Here is a 17,032-nt window from a genome sequence, read left to right as displayed (position 1 = left end):
GTAAACTGATAAATAAGAGTACTAACTGATTGGGATCTAACGTACCTACATAATGTTTGTTTTTTGTTACAAACAAATCTAGGCGTGTAGATATAAAGCGTTATCAAAATTCATGTCATACAAATCGTAGGAATTCGCCTACCTAGTAGCTATATAAAATGAGATCTTGTTTGAGATCTTATACCGTATCGTATAAAACTATAACATTATTAAAATTATTCGTAATCTAAAAATATCTTGTCATGCCGTTAATGTACCCTTTTAAATTTTAACGTAAATTAGGTTATCTATGTATTTTCCCAAAGGAATTACCTTTACTGTACTCGTATTCAGACCAACTAGATTAATTTCAATGGCTGACCATATTAGTGCGTGGAATCCAAAAAAATCAATAAGTCACAAACGAGTATCGTTCCAGGAATCAAATAAAGTAATCCGTAATGTGAAACATTATGCAAGTGGTGGAAAATCACACGATTCGAAAAATAACAATGTATTTTCTGTGGAAGAAGATCCAATTTTCAATAATATTACACAAAAAAGGGTGGATACAAAAATCCAAAGCAATATACTTAATAAACTCCCATCTGAAGTGAAATCACATTTTAATACGATCAGACTTGACTTCTCTCCGACCAATGAAGATTATGAGGATTTTGATAAATGTATAACCATTTTGAAACAACTGTCAAAAGAATTTAATGTGAATGAAGATTTAAAACAAGTGTTACCGATAGAGACTGCTCTTTCAGCTCTAGGAGATCCAAAAGATAAAGAAATAAATGAACGTATTGATGCAAAAGGCAATATTGATACTGAATACCAAAATAATAAAACAGAGATTGATAACAATAATGAAGTAGATAAGAAATTTGACAAACATAATGTCTATGTGGGACTACTAAGTAAAGGGCATAACACAGCTACATTACCAAAACCTTGTTACTGTAGTAAGCATTTACATTCAACTCCAAATTATACCAATTTTTTTAAAATACTTCTGAATTTTTGTTTAAAACTTTCTCCCGGGACAATAAATTACCTTCACTGGTTGGGTTTTTATTGGCGATCAAGCTGTAGATCCTGGCTACACAGGAGTTGCAGTGGTAGGAACGAGAGGTGGGAATAGTGCCATTCTGAATTTTCGTACTGCTTGGATAACAAACTTTTAAGCAACACTTTATGACTCGCTATCAGAACTTGGTCGCCGGCCAACTTTTGTGTCTTAATCTCGGTGTACACGTCATAATCTTTACTACCTACATACTAAACATTGTTAAATGGATATTAAAAAATTCCTTTTGGTTTCAGGGACCCATCAGTTGAGTACGTCCAGTCAGTTTGACCCTGTCGTTGGGAGCAAAGTGTTTTCTTCTCTGAACGCCTTGGAACTGTGCACACAGCTCGAAGAATGGGACCGCCAGCATCCAAAGTGAGTACACGATTCTTCAGAGTTTTTGCCTTCTGAAGCCCAGCAGGCCAAGGATGCGCGCCACGATAAACTTTTATAGGTGCGTATTATCGGTTCTGCACGTCTAAAACCGTCGATAAGATTTCGTCATGGCGTGCATCCTATGCCGGCTGGTGGGCAATTTAAAAATTGTTGTATGATCCGGTTTAAAAACGATACCTGGATCTCATTCGATTGTTCATCATAGTTCTTAGTTGCTCTAGATTAAGATTTTATGAGACCACAAAAGCGTCTTTCTGACTCTATCCAAGGGCAATTCATGAGCTTATTTTCGTAAAAGGTATGCACTATGCAATAATAGTAAATACATAGAATAAATCATTTTAAATACAATTTTAGATCAATGGATCCCCCCGGACGAGTGCCAAACCTAACTCATGCGATACTACAGCGAAAAAGACAAGAACGTTGAGATTTAATTTAATAAGTATCTTTAAATGTTGATTTAGAGTACTTTATTAGTCGTAATTTTATTAAATAAACTTTGTTTAATTTTCTGATCAAGAGTTTACTTACGTTACTTAGTTTAGTAAACCTAAGCTTTGTTTAATTGCCTATTGATTAAAATTAGTCAAATAATATATTAAGTTATGAAATGACAGACGTTTGATTTAAAAGGCCGAATGTAGTTTACTAATTTTAACATCTTTTCACACTGGTGAGCTTAGATTTCAAACAAATTAGAACTTGAACAGAACACGGAGCAGTTTAGATAAAGGATTGTTTCAAAATTCGTTCTCATTCAGAGAACCAAACAACTTTTTGTATGCGACCAACATCATTATTCCCAAAAATTTTCTCTTCTCTATAGGTTCATACTTACAAATTTTAACAAGTGATCGGTTAATATTGAGCACCAGTGTTTTTTCATGCTGTTTATTTATTATTCCGGCACCTAAGTAATTAGCGACACACTTTAAAAGTACAGTCATAGTAGAAGAGAACAGTAAAATAACTTTATATGTGCCTTGATACCTCATAAAGCAGGGAGGCGCTGGATGCAGGCCGCTACCACAGAAAACATAAACATACTCGTCCGCTACCATCTGGGCTATATGGAAATCATTGGGAGAGGCTGTGGCTGAATCATTGGTAATAAATATTATTATGACGTCTTACGTACACCTACAAGTTTCCATACCGTTTACGGAATATAACTTGACAAATCATAAAAGTAATACCAGTAATACTTAGAATATTCGAAACCGCTACTCATGAGTCCTACTCGAACCAGACTAAATAGTCAGTTAGGGTTGTCTTTTTTCCTTTTTTACCTCAATAAAACCCCTTAAATGGACTACTAAGGTTAGTGTACTGTGGTATGGTGGAAGCCATTCGTTGCTTCGTTAGCTAATTGCTCGCAAATTTAATTTGAGCCTGTCTGATGCATTATGGTAGGGCGCACTTAGACATGTTGGGTTGCTACCGTAAATTGTTTCGGTTTCTTGCCGAAATAAAATGTGTCCAGGAAAGGAGAATTTTTGTGATGTCATTTATGAGAACAACAAAAAAACTTCGGTGGTACAACTATTTTTATTTTCTTTTGGACAATTTCACACAGCGCCATCTAGACCCAAAGTATTAGGTATTTAAATATGCAACAAAGGAAGCTCGTCAGATTATAAGTTACTAGCTTATGACTTCTTATAACCTATATTTGGGACGTGTATAAGCGCCCTAGAGAGCTAAATACTGAATAAATGATTTGATTTGATGAAATCGCATGAAAATCGATTTAATATTTTCTCCCGGTTTCGCAACATTCATTGATGGTCGTACCGTAACCCAGCCTTTCTCGATAAATGGGAATGTAATCCACCGCAAGCAAACTGTCATAATGGCCATTGATTTTCTGCCACTCCACTCAAATGAAAATACAAAGCAAATAGAAGCCTATGTTACTAGGTATGTCCAAACAATTATGAATAACCATACGATGGCACTGGTACTGATGACCTTTAACGTAATTACGAGTATACTCGTATAATGTTCTCGTATGATTTACACTTGGCGCTCGGATTATAACAAACAGATGGCATACATTGTTGGGGCTTGTATGCTAATTTGTTCGGCTGGAATCATATTTTAAATTAGTTTTGTGTGATGTTTTAACTAGATTCAAGTGTTTACCTACGGGAGATAGTAGTTCCTTAATAAGAGTCAAAGTTACGTTGGGATGGGGTTAAAAGAGTAGGCGCACACCGTTGAGTTTTCGTCGGCCGATAGTTTAGTCGGGCAGTTGATCAGTATGGGCATGTATGGGAGTGCGCACACTACGCCGATTCGATTTGGCCGATTCTTCATACAAATTAAAATTGGGCACACACAACTATCGGTCAACTAAAAATCAACGATGTGAGCCTACTCTAAAGAAGAAACATGGCCATAGCTGCAGATTTTACGGACTTTGGACTAAAGCTACAGACTATTGGCACTTTTTCAGGAATTTTCAGATGAATCTGTAATTGCAAAGTGACTAATAAAAGCTTTCTTTAAATTAGTATATAGCCCGCTATGGAAACTGTAAGCGAACTTGCGACTTCGACCACGCAGAGTTTGATAGATCCACACGCGTGCTGAATCAAATCTGCATCACAGCAAAAAGGCACTTAAAATACCTACTTTAAACGATCTTATCTACGGTCCTTCATAACGCAAAAGCGCACATTACTTTGCATTTATAGCCCCTAAAGCACCCAGATCTGAACTCGATTGATGTCCCCTAAAAGAAATAACTTGTAAGAGCAAGGGTTTAAGATATCATCGCCGTAAACGCCGACCCTCAATGTTTATGGGCGGCCATCTTGTGAATATCTAAGCCAAATGTAACGAATGGACCTTGAGGTAAGATTCAATTTATTCTTTGAAAACTGTTTATTACATTGCTAAGTTACTAACACTATTGGTGGACTTAACAACGAGTAATCATCATTATTTCAGCCACAGGACGTCCACTGCTGAACATAGACCTCCTAATCTCCTAATCTAACCTAACCTAACAACAAGTATTATACCTTAAAGTAAGTGTATTCCAAATTGTATCTTTGAACTTAGCAATATTAATTTTTTTTAGCAATTATGATGCGAATAAGTGAAATGGAGATACAATAATCGTAGATAATTATTGTTATGACTGTCTCAAAGAAAAAATACTTTTAAAGATCTTTTCTTCTAAAGAAAATCGCAATTTTAACGTAATATGAATATCTACCGTGCAGCTGCCTCCGGCTGGGAATCAAAATATTATTCCCACATCGCTACGCTATAACGTTTAAGCTATTTATTTTCATTTGGCTCGAATATGTGAACCCTTTTACAGCTTCAAGTTATAAGCTGAGAAAAATCCTGAATTCCCTCTTCTGTGTATTGGGAACAGATATACCTACCTACTACCAAAGATGGAAGCATTTTAAACTCTTTATATTTTAGATTTAAAAATATGCAAACTTGTTTTATATAATGTTACACTGTGACTGACACACTACTACAATTAAATATTTATTTCCATTAGAATTAGGTACATTGTTTCTCACCTTTTTATAAGTATTTTGATTTTATTGTTTATTAAAAAAAATTTTTGATTGCTAGCTCATATTCGTGCCTGCCGTGTTCAGGTTAAAGTACCTACCTCTCTACCATTTTACCTTATAACTACATTTTCTTTTTTCATTTGTATGAAACTGATTTCTTACCTACATAATTATTATTTACTGGTTTTCTACTACAGTTCTGGCACTGGCCCATTTATAGTCCCGAAGCAGTGGTAGGGTTAATACTGAGACGTGTGTGTAAAAGTGCAAAAATAAAATTAGTTTTATAGATTTTAATTAGTCGGTGTAAACCGCTGCCTCCCATCATTTGTAAGTGTTCAACCTCAAAAATCCGTACTGCAGCTTGCAGCAGCGATCTGTCAAGATTATCCGGAGTCCGCAGCTCCGGAAACGGACTCGTCCGGTCGCCGGTCCCCGGGCTTAAGCGACTTTGTCTCGTCAGTTGGTGTTTACAGTTTGACGGTCAATTGCAAACTTTTGCTTTAAATGTACAATAAAATGTGGATTTTTTAGATTATCTACTTATTAGTAGCTAGCGACGCGGTTAAGGGCCTCTATCACGAGCTCCGAGTAAAGTTACTTCCTGATTATACTATTTTGAACGAGTTATTCCTAGGCCCTAAGTATACGGAGAATGGTACTATAAATTATTGGCGATGCTAACGAAAATCTAGTAAACTCTTACTAGTAAATATGTTACGGTCAAAGTGATAAATGTGAAAATTATGAATAATCGCCGGTTATTATGAATAATTACCGCATGATTTGGTAAATGTGATTAATATGAGGTCATTTATGTGTGTATAAAACTAAATAGGCGGCTTAGGGGTGGCCCAAGGGCCACCCCCGCCGCACCTTAACCTATTTTTCACTTTAAATCAAAACATTATGTTATAAGCATCATGAAAAAGTAATATTATGCAAAAAACATCTCAAACTTATTATGCCAAATTATATTAATATATGATATCAAAACGTTCAAAAGTTTGGCTGTACAGGAGCATGTACACAAGATGTTGTTCTCTTTTATGAAATTTGTTAGTACTAAGGTTGAATTATTAAATAATCACTGTTAAATGTGATTAATTTATCACTTTTACCGCGACCGTCGGTAATTATTCATAATAACCGGTTATTATTAATAATTTTCAATTTATCACATTAACCGTAACAAATATATTATCATCATAAGCTTCTAATCTATAATTCTTAATATTCCTAAGTATAATTATAATAAGAGTATTATAATATGAGGCGATGTAGTTGTAGAGTGACATATTATGTCACTCTACAACTACATCGCCTGGTTACAAAATCTCTAGATTCATGTGTTGTCATCTGTATACATCCAAGTGGGACATCAAAAGTTCATGTGCATTAGCATTTGTACTTTCGTAATAGATTTGTTCTCAACTTGAAGCGAGAACAGCTGCGTACTGAAGTTGTGATTAAAGGACAATGTTCGTTCTCCATACATTGTTCGCCGTTAGATCAACAGTGCCGAAATAATACTTTCTAGGTTCTAAATGACACAAATCTTTATGTAAGAACAATTATTCCTGGCGGACCAATTCTATAAACTTATTGATAGCAATATTGTTATCATAACCTCTTACTTACTAGTATTGTATTATATTATTTTATGCACATCGATTTGGGAGATGTTCTGTATTGTAGTTGTCGCAGCCAAATTGTATTATAATATTGGACGGGTTTTGGAAATAGCTCGGCGTTCCACTTTTATGATTTACTTACTTACATTTTGCACGTAAATAAATAACATGAATCCTATGTTTACTTTCCACTCTTGACATTTAACACGTGACTTACCAAACTAACTATCTCCATGGTTACCGTCTTAGTCTATGCATGACTAGGGATTGAACAACTTTTAATTGAATATTATTAACAATTCTCGATAATTATTATCGATTGAAAAATATTCGGTATTTGAATCGAAAGATATATTCAATTTTATCAATATCAAAATATTCAATTTTAATAATAAAATAAATATTATTTACTACCACCTATGAAATGTTCTAAAAATTGCCTGGAGCGCTCCCCCAATCCTGGGTTTTCCCTTTCCAAGCTGAGAGGATATCATTTTGGTTCTATCGATACATTATAAAGGTACTTAATATTTGAAATGTATTACCAATTATTGTTATAAGCATTTTGAGCGAATAAAACTTTCAATTCTATTAGAACTTTAGACATTTCTCTCACTTTAAGCGGCATTGGATTTTTCATCGAATTTTGAAACTGTAACAGATATAAAGATGATCTCATATTGTTGTCATTGTCTATAATTATCAGTGTTATGATCACAATTCTTTTTATTTTATTCATGACCTTCGACCAGTTGGACACATTAGATAGCTTCTTGTAGTATCGTGCAATATATTTTTAACTTTTAATTAAAATTATCACTTCACGGGATTTATTGCAACAATATCTATTTTAACGGTAAATAATATTTACCCTCCCGACGTTTCGGCTCGGTTGCACGAGTCATGGTCGCGGGCAGACTGAAGAGATGCGGCGTCGTCTGCTCCGGCGCGATGAGTTTTCTTCACCCACCCGCATTTGCACAATATTTTCGTCAGTGGTACAGTCAGTCCGACAAACTACACTAACAGTGTCCGGGTCTCTCTGAGACGGCCTAGAACGCGATTTGTACTTCGTTATCACCGGATTCCACGCTGATGATAGGTTAAATCCATCTTCTCGATTGAAATTCTTATGCTTTTTAATTTCAATGGCTTCACGTATCAACCTAACATGGTAGTGCCTATCAGTTGAGAGGATTTTCGGGTCATGAAGTTCCATCCAGTGATTAACGTCCGAAGTTAACAGATGTTCAGCTATCGCAGATTTGCACGTCTGTCGGTTCTTTACAGCCGCTATGTGTTCTTTGACTCTTTCAGCTATAGACCGCTTAGTTTGTCCTATATAAGAACTACCACAGCTGCAATCGATCTTATAGATTTAATTAAAATCTAGTCATACTGTAGCAATTTGGACGATTTATTTTATTTACAAGATCGGTATCTTATTGTCTATGATGACCGCAGTCAACATCACTATTACATGGATTCCTAACAATGAAGTACGGCATTGCCTTGTGCCGATTTTACATAGATTTTATCGACACAAATTATGGAAATTCATAGGATATGGAGCAGGCCACGCCCTAAAATGTCCGGATGTCGTCATAGTATTATGGAATACATATAAAATACTTTTATTATTTCATTTTTTAATCCTCAAGTGTCCGTTACAATCTAATTAATATTTAAGTATTCAAAAAGTAAGAGATTAATTTTGATACTTTACTGCTGTGCCCAGGAATCTAAGGCGGTTTCTGACAATGTCCTTTCATGCAGCGCATTGTATACAGACTTCAAAACATAACTAAGATTACTAGCTATGTATATTTATGTACTTGCATGCAAATATTAGCAAAAGAGAACACAGCAGTGTGCAGACAAATTGAATCGCATCTTATGCAGTCAGCTTCAAATACACTCGGCATCAAATAAATCGCACCTCCCGCGACAAGCACTTATCAAACGTATGCATCCCCACTTTCCACCAACATTGGTACCATTTGAAAGCCTAGTTCTAAGTTCATTTCATTAAAGGAAAGGTTTTTACCCCAAAAATGTGTCTTTACAAGGATCCAGCGACACTTCTTCAAAAAATAGGTAGTTACGCTATAGCCATTTTTTATGACTATAAAACTTGGGATTGGGATTAATCGCTATCCATATGTTAAAGAGGACACGTGAGATCTTTATTTGGTTTTATAACCATAAAAATTGGTCTAATTGATTGAGGTGAGCCCAAAGTGAGGTCTATTTTCAAGTCACATTTATGGTTTAGGTTAATCATTTATTTGGAAATGAAATGTATTTTTCTTTAAGGATATTTATTGGGCTTTCAAATAACATCAATATTATTGGGGTTCCATGATTGTGTCAGAAGAAAATCTTTAAAGTTCGCGTCGCGGAAGGTTCGGTTTATTTGATGTTGAGTGTAGTTCGTGACACCCAAAGTAGCCAAAAAGTTCGCAACGCGTCTTGTTACTTAAGGTTCGGTCAAACCAATGCGATCACACGCGATCAGCCGGCGTGCAGCGATGGCGATCAATGCATTGAAGTCTGGTCGCCATCGCTGCACGCCGGCTGATCGCGTTGGTTTGGCCGAACCTTTATTGGAATAAGGTTGTGTTGTGTTGTCAACTTTTTAGCCACTTTGGGTGTCACGAAGTACCTATCTTTTTTTTATCCACAACGAGGAAGCTCTTGTCCTGTATCTCACCTGATGGTAAGTGATGATCAGGCCGAAGGTGGAAGCGAGCTTCACCCGGAATCATCAACCTGTATCTGACGGTGACTGTACTAGGAGACAGATAGACAGATAAAATATTATCTTTTTTTAAGGTTTAGTGCTTCGTGAATTATCTGCATTATTTATGTTATCTTCTATTAGCACCTTTATTTATATCCTAACACACAGCCACTGGTGAAGGTCGCGGGAGGGGCCTGGATGCGAGCGACGCAGGACCGATCTTTGTGGAAATCCTTGGAGGAGGACTTTGTCCAGCAGTGGACGTCTTTCGGCTGAAACGAACGTACACAGCCACGTAGGTCAAATGATTGACTGTAATTTGTTTAATCTTCTGTGCAGTAAAGTTGGATTATTCTTACAGTGTTTACTGACCTTTACTTACTAAAAGTACTTCTTCTAGCCATCTGACCAAACTTGGTACCTACTTAAAATGCACCTTCCTACCAAAAACGTTTCACAAAATGTTGGCCACTTTTCTTAACAATGGATTTTAAGGAAGGCTTCTTGTACACTTGCATGAACGAGGTGCGGTGAACGTACGTTATTTCCACACGATTTGACAATCGTAATTGAGGTGTTTCAAAGCAGCGTGTCGCAGCTTGCGTCGAGAACTGTCAAATCGACTGAAAACCTGACGTCATGCTCACAACACAGACCCCGGTAACAATCTCGAAGGGGGCAGATGAAACGAAATGGTGACATTTACCACCGGGGTGTTAAACGCCACCTATCCGGTGGCAAGCTCGAAGGGGGTAGATGAAATAAAGCGTTACGTACGAGTATGTAACAGAGCCTTAAGTTAATAAAAGGCGTCAAGCAATAAATCTCTTGAGAATTCTATTACGCGCATAAGCAAGGGAGATTTACCCTAGGCGAAGGGGATCCTATAAGCCACCCATCAGTAGATGTGAAGTATCACACCCTGTATTGTAACATATTCAGCTGCAGGATTTACGAACATAAAAGTCAAGTCTAATACTGATAGAGTACGTAGTTGCAGTATTTTACACCGATAGCTAAAGATCTAGTTAGATAAAACATAAAACTGGAAAATAAACAATGTTGCAATATTTTATGATTAATTTTCGTTGTACGTTAATAGAATCAAAATGTATAAATGCAAAAAAAGAAAATAAGTAAGACCAAAGTTAACTGAAAAAAACTGTCCAAATGCGAGTCGGACTCGCGCACCGAGGGTTCCGTATAAACCTGTAGGTATTTAAATAACTTTATTTTGTTACAGCATAAAGGTAGGACCTGAGTATTTGATAATATGATTTTCAATTAAATACCTCTTTACAGGCCAGGTGCTAATAGGTTATATTATTTTACATATTTCTCGAGAGATCCATTGAAGTCGCCTGAGCACTATTAGTACCTATGGTATGATATGAAAACACAATAAAAGGACTGGGCAACCATCTTTATTGCAATAGCTTATGTTGTTCATCGCAGTCGTCCGACGAATACGTCGAGGAAGTGCCTGTGGTCGTCCTGACGTCATACTCCACTTGGGTGAGGCTCACTTGGCTCCCAACATCTGCTCGCCTGTACCGTTTCTTCCTTTTCACTTTCTTTCCCATTCTCTCACAAACATTCACTATACTCTCCCTCAGCTCTATTGGAATGTCTCTCACTATCACCTCTCGCAGCAGAGTATTCCTGACTTCACTGTTCACTCTGGGATCGTTATGATTTTGATTATTATTTGAATTCTTAAATTTTCCCTTACAGCTCTCCAGAAACTCCTTAAAACCCCCTTCTGTGATTTTCTTGTGCACCCATACAGATGTTTGAACGCAGCACACAAACGACAGTAACAACGCACACACCCCCACAATACACGTCACTATAGATAACAGAGCCGATTTACAGCATTTACTATAGTCGGTCATATCGCTCCTCAGAATAGGACACAACTTCCCGTACATTATATCCCTCAGCAACTTGAGATTTTGAGATATCGTTGAACAGTTTGACCTCACTTCGACTTTGACTTCGTCTGGCTTGGGTGATGGTGTCACCACTCCCATGCCAGTGCTAATTGCGTAAATATCACCGACTGTCAGCGGGTGTTCCAAGTCTCGACAGCTATTTATGCTCGGTACATACACCACGTCGGGAAGTTCATTGTCTGGACTGGACTCGCAAATCGACGCTTCAACACACTTCCCGGCGTAACCATCAAAGAACGGCCTCTGTCCTGAATATTTTAAGTTACAATCGACTGGTTCACAATCATTCAAGGAATCCTGGTCCAAAGTATCGCAGACTGTTTTGCTCCTGTCTCCAATGTAATGTTCCAGTAAATTATTACGTTTACCTCTTTCTGTATTTATTCGCGTATCAAAAACTATATCCACTTTCTGCCTCTTCGCTCTTCTATTTCTCCCGCACTGATAGTCTAGCACAAAATTACAGTATCCGAATTGGTCATGCTGATGTATAACAGGGTACACGAAAATAAGAGTCTCCCGGTCTTTGGGTCTTATAAAATTATAGCCACCAAACACGGACATGGTATTGCAGTCTTCTTCAGGGTCAGTCAAGCAGCAATCCTTGGCCAAAGAGTGCACACTACAGCCAGACAATCGATCCTGATTTTCAATATCAATGTAGAACTGAAGCCCTACAGAATTCTTGTGCAATGAGACCAGACCTTTATCAAGAATGCTAATTGAAGCAATTGCCTCAAACACCGCGATCAAGATGAAAATTATAATAAATAGATAAACATTTCTTAGAAAACATTGCATTGCATTTATAGCAGGATTGACAGCAGTGACTTCTTTGACAGATTTTCATAGATAAAAATGTTTACAGATTACATACATAGATTTCACTTTCCTCGGGATAGTTTAGATGAAAATATAAAAAATAGTTTTTTTAATATTTTAAATACTTCGGAATATTTATTTTCGATACACAAAGTGTTACTAAACGGTTTTTAATTAAATTTAACTAGTTATGTAGTAGAAATGCATGAGAATAAACACTAAAACAGTGCAATAAGAGCTAATTTACGACCTACTGACTGTTATTTCAAATCGTATTATTTCAATTATAATTTGTCTAGATTATCTTAACTGGTAAATTGCATTTATGTAAGAATTTGTTAGATTCCTTCAATATTTGCTATAACTCATCTTTTTTGTGACTATATCCATATGTTTCTTTTATAAAGTCTGCTGCCCTTTCTGCAATCATCATTACTGCAGCATTAGTATTAACACTTGGTATGGTCGGCATTGCACTGGCATCTGCCACTCTTAGTCGCTGCACTCCGTACACGTTCAGCTTATAATCTAAAACCGACGAATCATCCATAGATCGCCCCATTTTAGCTGTTCCTACTGGATGATAAACGTTATACGTAACAGTTCTAGCCATGCATTCCCAATATTCATCACTAGAAAATTCAGTTTCATCACAATCCTTGTGACTTATCCTTCGCATCTCGGCCTTAATATTTTTAAAAGTGGGGGTGTTAATAATCTCAGTAAGTTTTTGTATACCTTTGACGAAAGTTTCCATGTCCCGCTTGTCACTAAAGTACTTCGGATATATCTTAGGTAAATCTGAGCTGTTTTTGGTACGCAACAATATTTTACCCTTGGAATGTGGCCTACACAGTGATATAAAGAATATAATCAATTCTTTATTTTCGTTAAAACTCTCAAATTGCTTACAAATGTTGTCTTGGAAAGACATTATATCCGAGCACATTGAGTAAACGTATGAAGTGTTTGGTACAAAATAATTATGATCTACTTGTACATCAGGCAATGTGGCATTTTCAGAAAGTGCTAAGAAAGCGTTTATGTTTGGTTGATCGTAATTTGTAGCATGCGGTCCAGTTTGATCTAGTAAATATTGAGCGGCTGCTCTTAGCCAGTATATTTCATCTTTTGACTTAGCACCTGTGTCAATTGTTACAGGAATCGGAATTCTGACGTGATCCTGCAGATTTCTGCCAACAGGTAGAGACGCTTTAGTACTTATACCAAACTTACTTAAATGCTTTCTAGGTCCCACGCCAGATACCATCAATAGCACTGGCGTGTTTATCGCTCCAGCACATAAAATTACTTCTTTATTAGCGTTAAATGTAACTCCGATGCCCGGTTTCACGACAGCTTTAACACCTCGAGCAACGAATTCGTCGTCAATAATGACTTCAGTAACGAAAGATTTTTTTAACACGAACAAATTCTTTCGGTCTTTAGCTTGGTTGAGAAAGGCGGTGGCCGTGCTAACCCTTTTGCCTTTATGGTTGCCTCCTCTTATTTTACCTACGCCCAGTTGGCTAGGGCCGTTTATGTCATCCAAGTACTTTAGTCCAAGTTCTTCATAAGCTTGTGTTAGTTTGTCAACTATTTGAGGATGCGTGAAGTTTAGTTGATCAATAACAAATTCGCCATCCGTTCCATAATTTTCTTTGAGTTCAGGGTCACTTAGGATGAACGGATCTACTATTTTTTCAGACTTTTTGAAGTATTCCTTAATAGTCGGCCAGTCCCACTCTCCGTCAAAGTTCCAAGATTTGTAATCTCCAGCACTGCCTCTCATGTGCAGCAGGCCATTGATCGATCCAGTGCCTCCGAGGACCCTGCCGCGGGGCCAAAAAGACCTTCCGTCTCTGCTCCCTCTGTTGGTAGTATTATCTATTTCTGTGTAATATTGCCACCCGTATATGCTTCTGTGAGTAGCTCCAGAAAAATTCGGAATCTGAAATTAACAAACATACCTAATGATTACATGGCGAAGTATAGCGGTCGGTCGTTAATGGCGTTCAATGTTTTGAAACATCTATACCTACTAATATTATAAATGCGAAAGTAACTCTGTCTGTCTGTCTGTCTCTCTTTCACGCAAAAAACACTGAACCAATTTTGATGAAATTTGGCATAGAGATAGTTTGAGTCCCGGGAAAGGATATAGGATAGTTTTTATCCCGGTTTTTGAAACAGGAACGCGTGTGATAAAGTTTTTCTGTGAAAGACAAAATTCCACGCGGGCGAAGCCGCGGGCGGGAAGTATTTTATAAAACATCCTATCCTTCTCCTATACCTACTTCTGGCACAGTCGGGTAAAAAGAAAGTGCCATTTAATGTATGGACTTTTTAACTTACAATGGACTCTATAGGCGGATCGTCGCCAGCTTCCAAGAGCAGCACTTTCCAGTCTTCGACCTCCGTCAGCCTGGATGCCAGGAGAGACCCCGCCGTGCCCGCGCCGACGATAATGAAGTCGAATGAGTCTCCATCTATGGTTGGACACGAAAATTATGATAATCTAACTTTATAACCGATAACCCGTGCTTTTTGTATAGAGTTTGACAAAATTTTGACGTTTGTTAAAGTTAAAGTAAGGTGGTGCAACCCAGCCTTAGATATCTATTTGTCGAGGTCAATCCGAACACGAGTCACAAAAAGATAGATAGAACAATCTGAAGTACAAATTCAAGATCAACCACTGTGACTTTGATAAATATTTAAAGAAAAAAGATTATACTCTCAAGAAAGACCTCTTGCTTTCATTGTGCCATCAAGAGGAAAAAGGGTTTCAATAGAGTCTGACTGATAGCGACAACCCATTTAGATACTTTTCTAGCGTAAACCAATGGCTCTTCTAGCATCACTACCTGAAACCTCATCAGTTCGGTCCTGGGGCCAGTCTTCAGTGACCAGGCACTGAGCAGCGAGCAGGTGCGTGATGAGGTTCGCGAACGCTGCGCCGGCGGCGCCTTGAGCGTACGCCGGGCATGGGCTCGTCAGACATGACATTGCTCCTGAAATATCGCCATTCAAACGTTAAAAATTGCTAGAATATTCATCATTTCAGCCACAGGACGTCCACTGCTGAACATAGGCCTCCCCCTATGATTTCCACATCGCTCGGTTGGTAGCGGCCGGCCTGCATCCAGCGCCTTCCTGCTACCTTTATGAGGTAGTCGGTCCACCTTGTGGGTGAACGTCTTACGCTGCGTTTTCCGGTATGCAAGGCTCTAGAAAGCCTATTACAAAAAGTTAAACGAGCGTTGCACACTTGTTAAATTGTCAATTAGAGTGGAAATGACTTTTTAAACAAATGTTTAAAGTACGTTTAAGTTTTTTGTGATAACTCTGCGTGTTTCTTAGTTAATGAAAACCAAACTTTAATATTGTAGAGAAAGTTTGCTTATTTATGAATTATAGTTTCTACATTTATTATCACAATTTTATTGTGATTATGAATGACCATTAATAAAATAAAATATCCAAACACAACCTTACCTGGATCACCTGGATGAGATGTCCCTCGTTATATTCCACTATTTCAATATTTAAGTAGCAAAAGATTCAGTTTTAAACACAAGCACGGCACCAGATAGCACCGCGCGAACTAGATAAGACGTAGGACGATACAAATTACTTTGATTGATATTTATTTACTTAATTACTTCACGATATAATAGGCTATCAGTACCTATAGCGAAGTGAATGGTATTATCTCATAATTATATTCATTTAGATAGTGGTTGCGAGTTATTTAATTTCGATGATAAACAAAAGTATGTAAGGCCATTTATGTAATTACATAAAATGTATTAATCAAATGATTTAACTGCACAATTTTGTAAATGTTAATCGTGGCTTCTTTAATCAGATATCATGACCAAAATTGAGTTCATTATTAGGTTCAGATTATCTTATATCGCTACAGGATTATTAAACTATACCTACTACAGGATTCACTCATATGATTGTATGAACAGTGCACACCAAACTCATACACAAACTAGCCTACCTATAATTTACTTTAAATTAATTGTAGGTAACTACAATCTCAGGACATCTTTTCTTCTTCCTATTCGGTACCTTGCCAGAGTGGTTGTGAACTCGTGATCATCATTGTTTATCGTCTTTGCAATAATGATATTACTAAATGACTACTTATTACTTACCCCATGATTTACGCGTTAGGGCATTTAGCTGTAGTATTCTATTGTATTGTTAAACATACCGGATGGTTGATACGTACACCGCGTAATGGAATCGATTAACAGACGAAATTGCGCATTCCCAGCTAATCGCTCGTATGAATCAAATCGGTGTAGGGTTGGCCAAAGTGCGAAATGGAGGGCAGGACACTCTTTCCATGGGTATTATTGATATTATTATACTCCGCTCAAGTAGAGAACAACGGGATATTTCTCTATTTTAGTTGAAATGTAATGAGAAAGTTTAGAACTCCGCTCTACGAAGTACTTACCTAAGAAAATGTCGCTTCTGCGCTTGTGCCTGTGTCACTTGCTCCGAGCGAACTGCTCGTAGTCTGTGCCAATGGGTCCCATTGTTGTTACTCATTTAAGGTAAACGGCTACTAGTTCGTGATAGTACGTAAGTTCGTAAGTTTTTTTTCTAGTTCAAATAATAAGCAAATGGAATATTATTTATAAAAATTCTTCATTACTACAAAAACTCTATTATTCAAGCTATCTAAAAAACCAAGTACCAACATTGTGGCGCCAAAAATGAGAGCAATACGAAGCTTCAAACTCTCAGAGAGCCAAAAACAGCCGTGCGGCGTGCAAAGGTTGCTCTCACCCTAAGGTTAGCGCTCCAACTTCTTAAGCTTATAGAAAGGCGAAGGAACGCCCATTCGAATAAAA

The 17,032-nt window shown here is 37.3% G+C and overlaps 1 protein-coding gene across 1 annotated transcript; it reads right to left on the bottom strand.

Moving 5' to 3' along the window:
* Window positions 1-10,786: 10,786 nt before the first annotated feature.
* On the bottom strand, window positions 10,787-15,806 carry LOC135074347 (ecdysone oxidase-like). Its single transcript, XM_063968603.1, has 4 exons — window positions 15,654-15,806; window positions 15,023-15,169; window positions 14,511-14,644; window positions 10,787-14,106 (listed from the first exon to the last, which is right to left on the bottom strand). Exons 2-4 carry the CDS (start codon window positions 15,162-15,164, stop codon window positions 12,514-12,516), a joined length of 1,869 nt encoding a protein of 622 aa, XP_063824673.1. The 5' UTR covers window positions 15,165-15,169; window positions 15,654-15,806; the 3' UTR covers window positions 10,787-12,513.
* Window positions 15,807-17,032: the final 1,226 nt, after the last annotated feature.

This window comes from Ostrinia nubilalis, chromosome 9 (assembly GCF_963855985.1).
Source record: "Ostrinia nubilalis chromosome 9, ilOstNubi1.1, whole genome shotgun sequence".
NCBI classification, from domain to species: Eukaryota; Metazoa; Arthropoda; class Insecta; order Lepidoptera; family Crambidae; genus Ostrinia; species Ostrinia nubilalis.
This window is presented reverse-complemented; position numbering and strand designations above follow the sequence as displayed.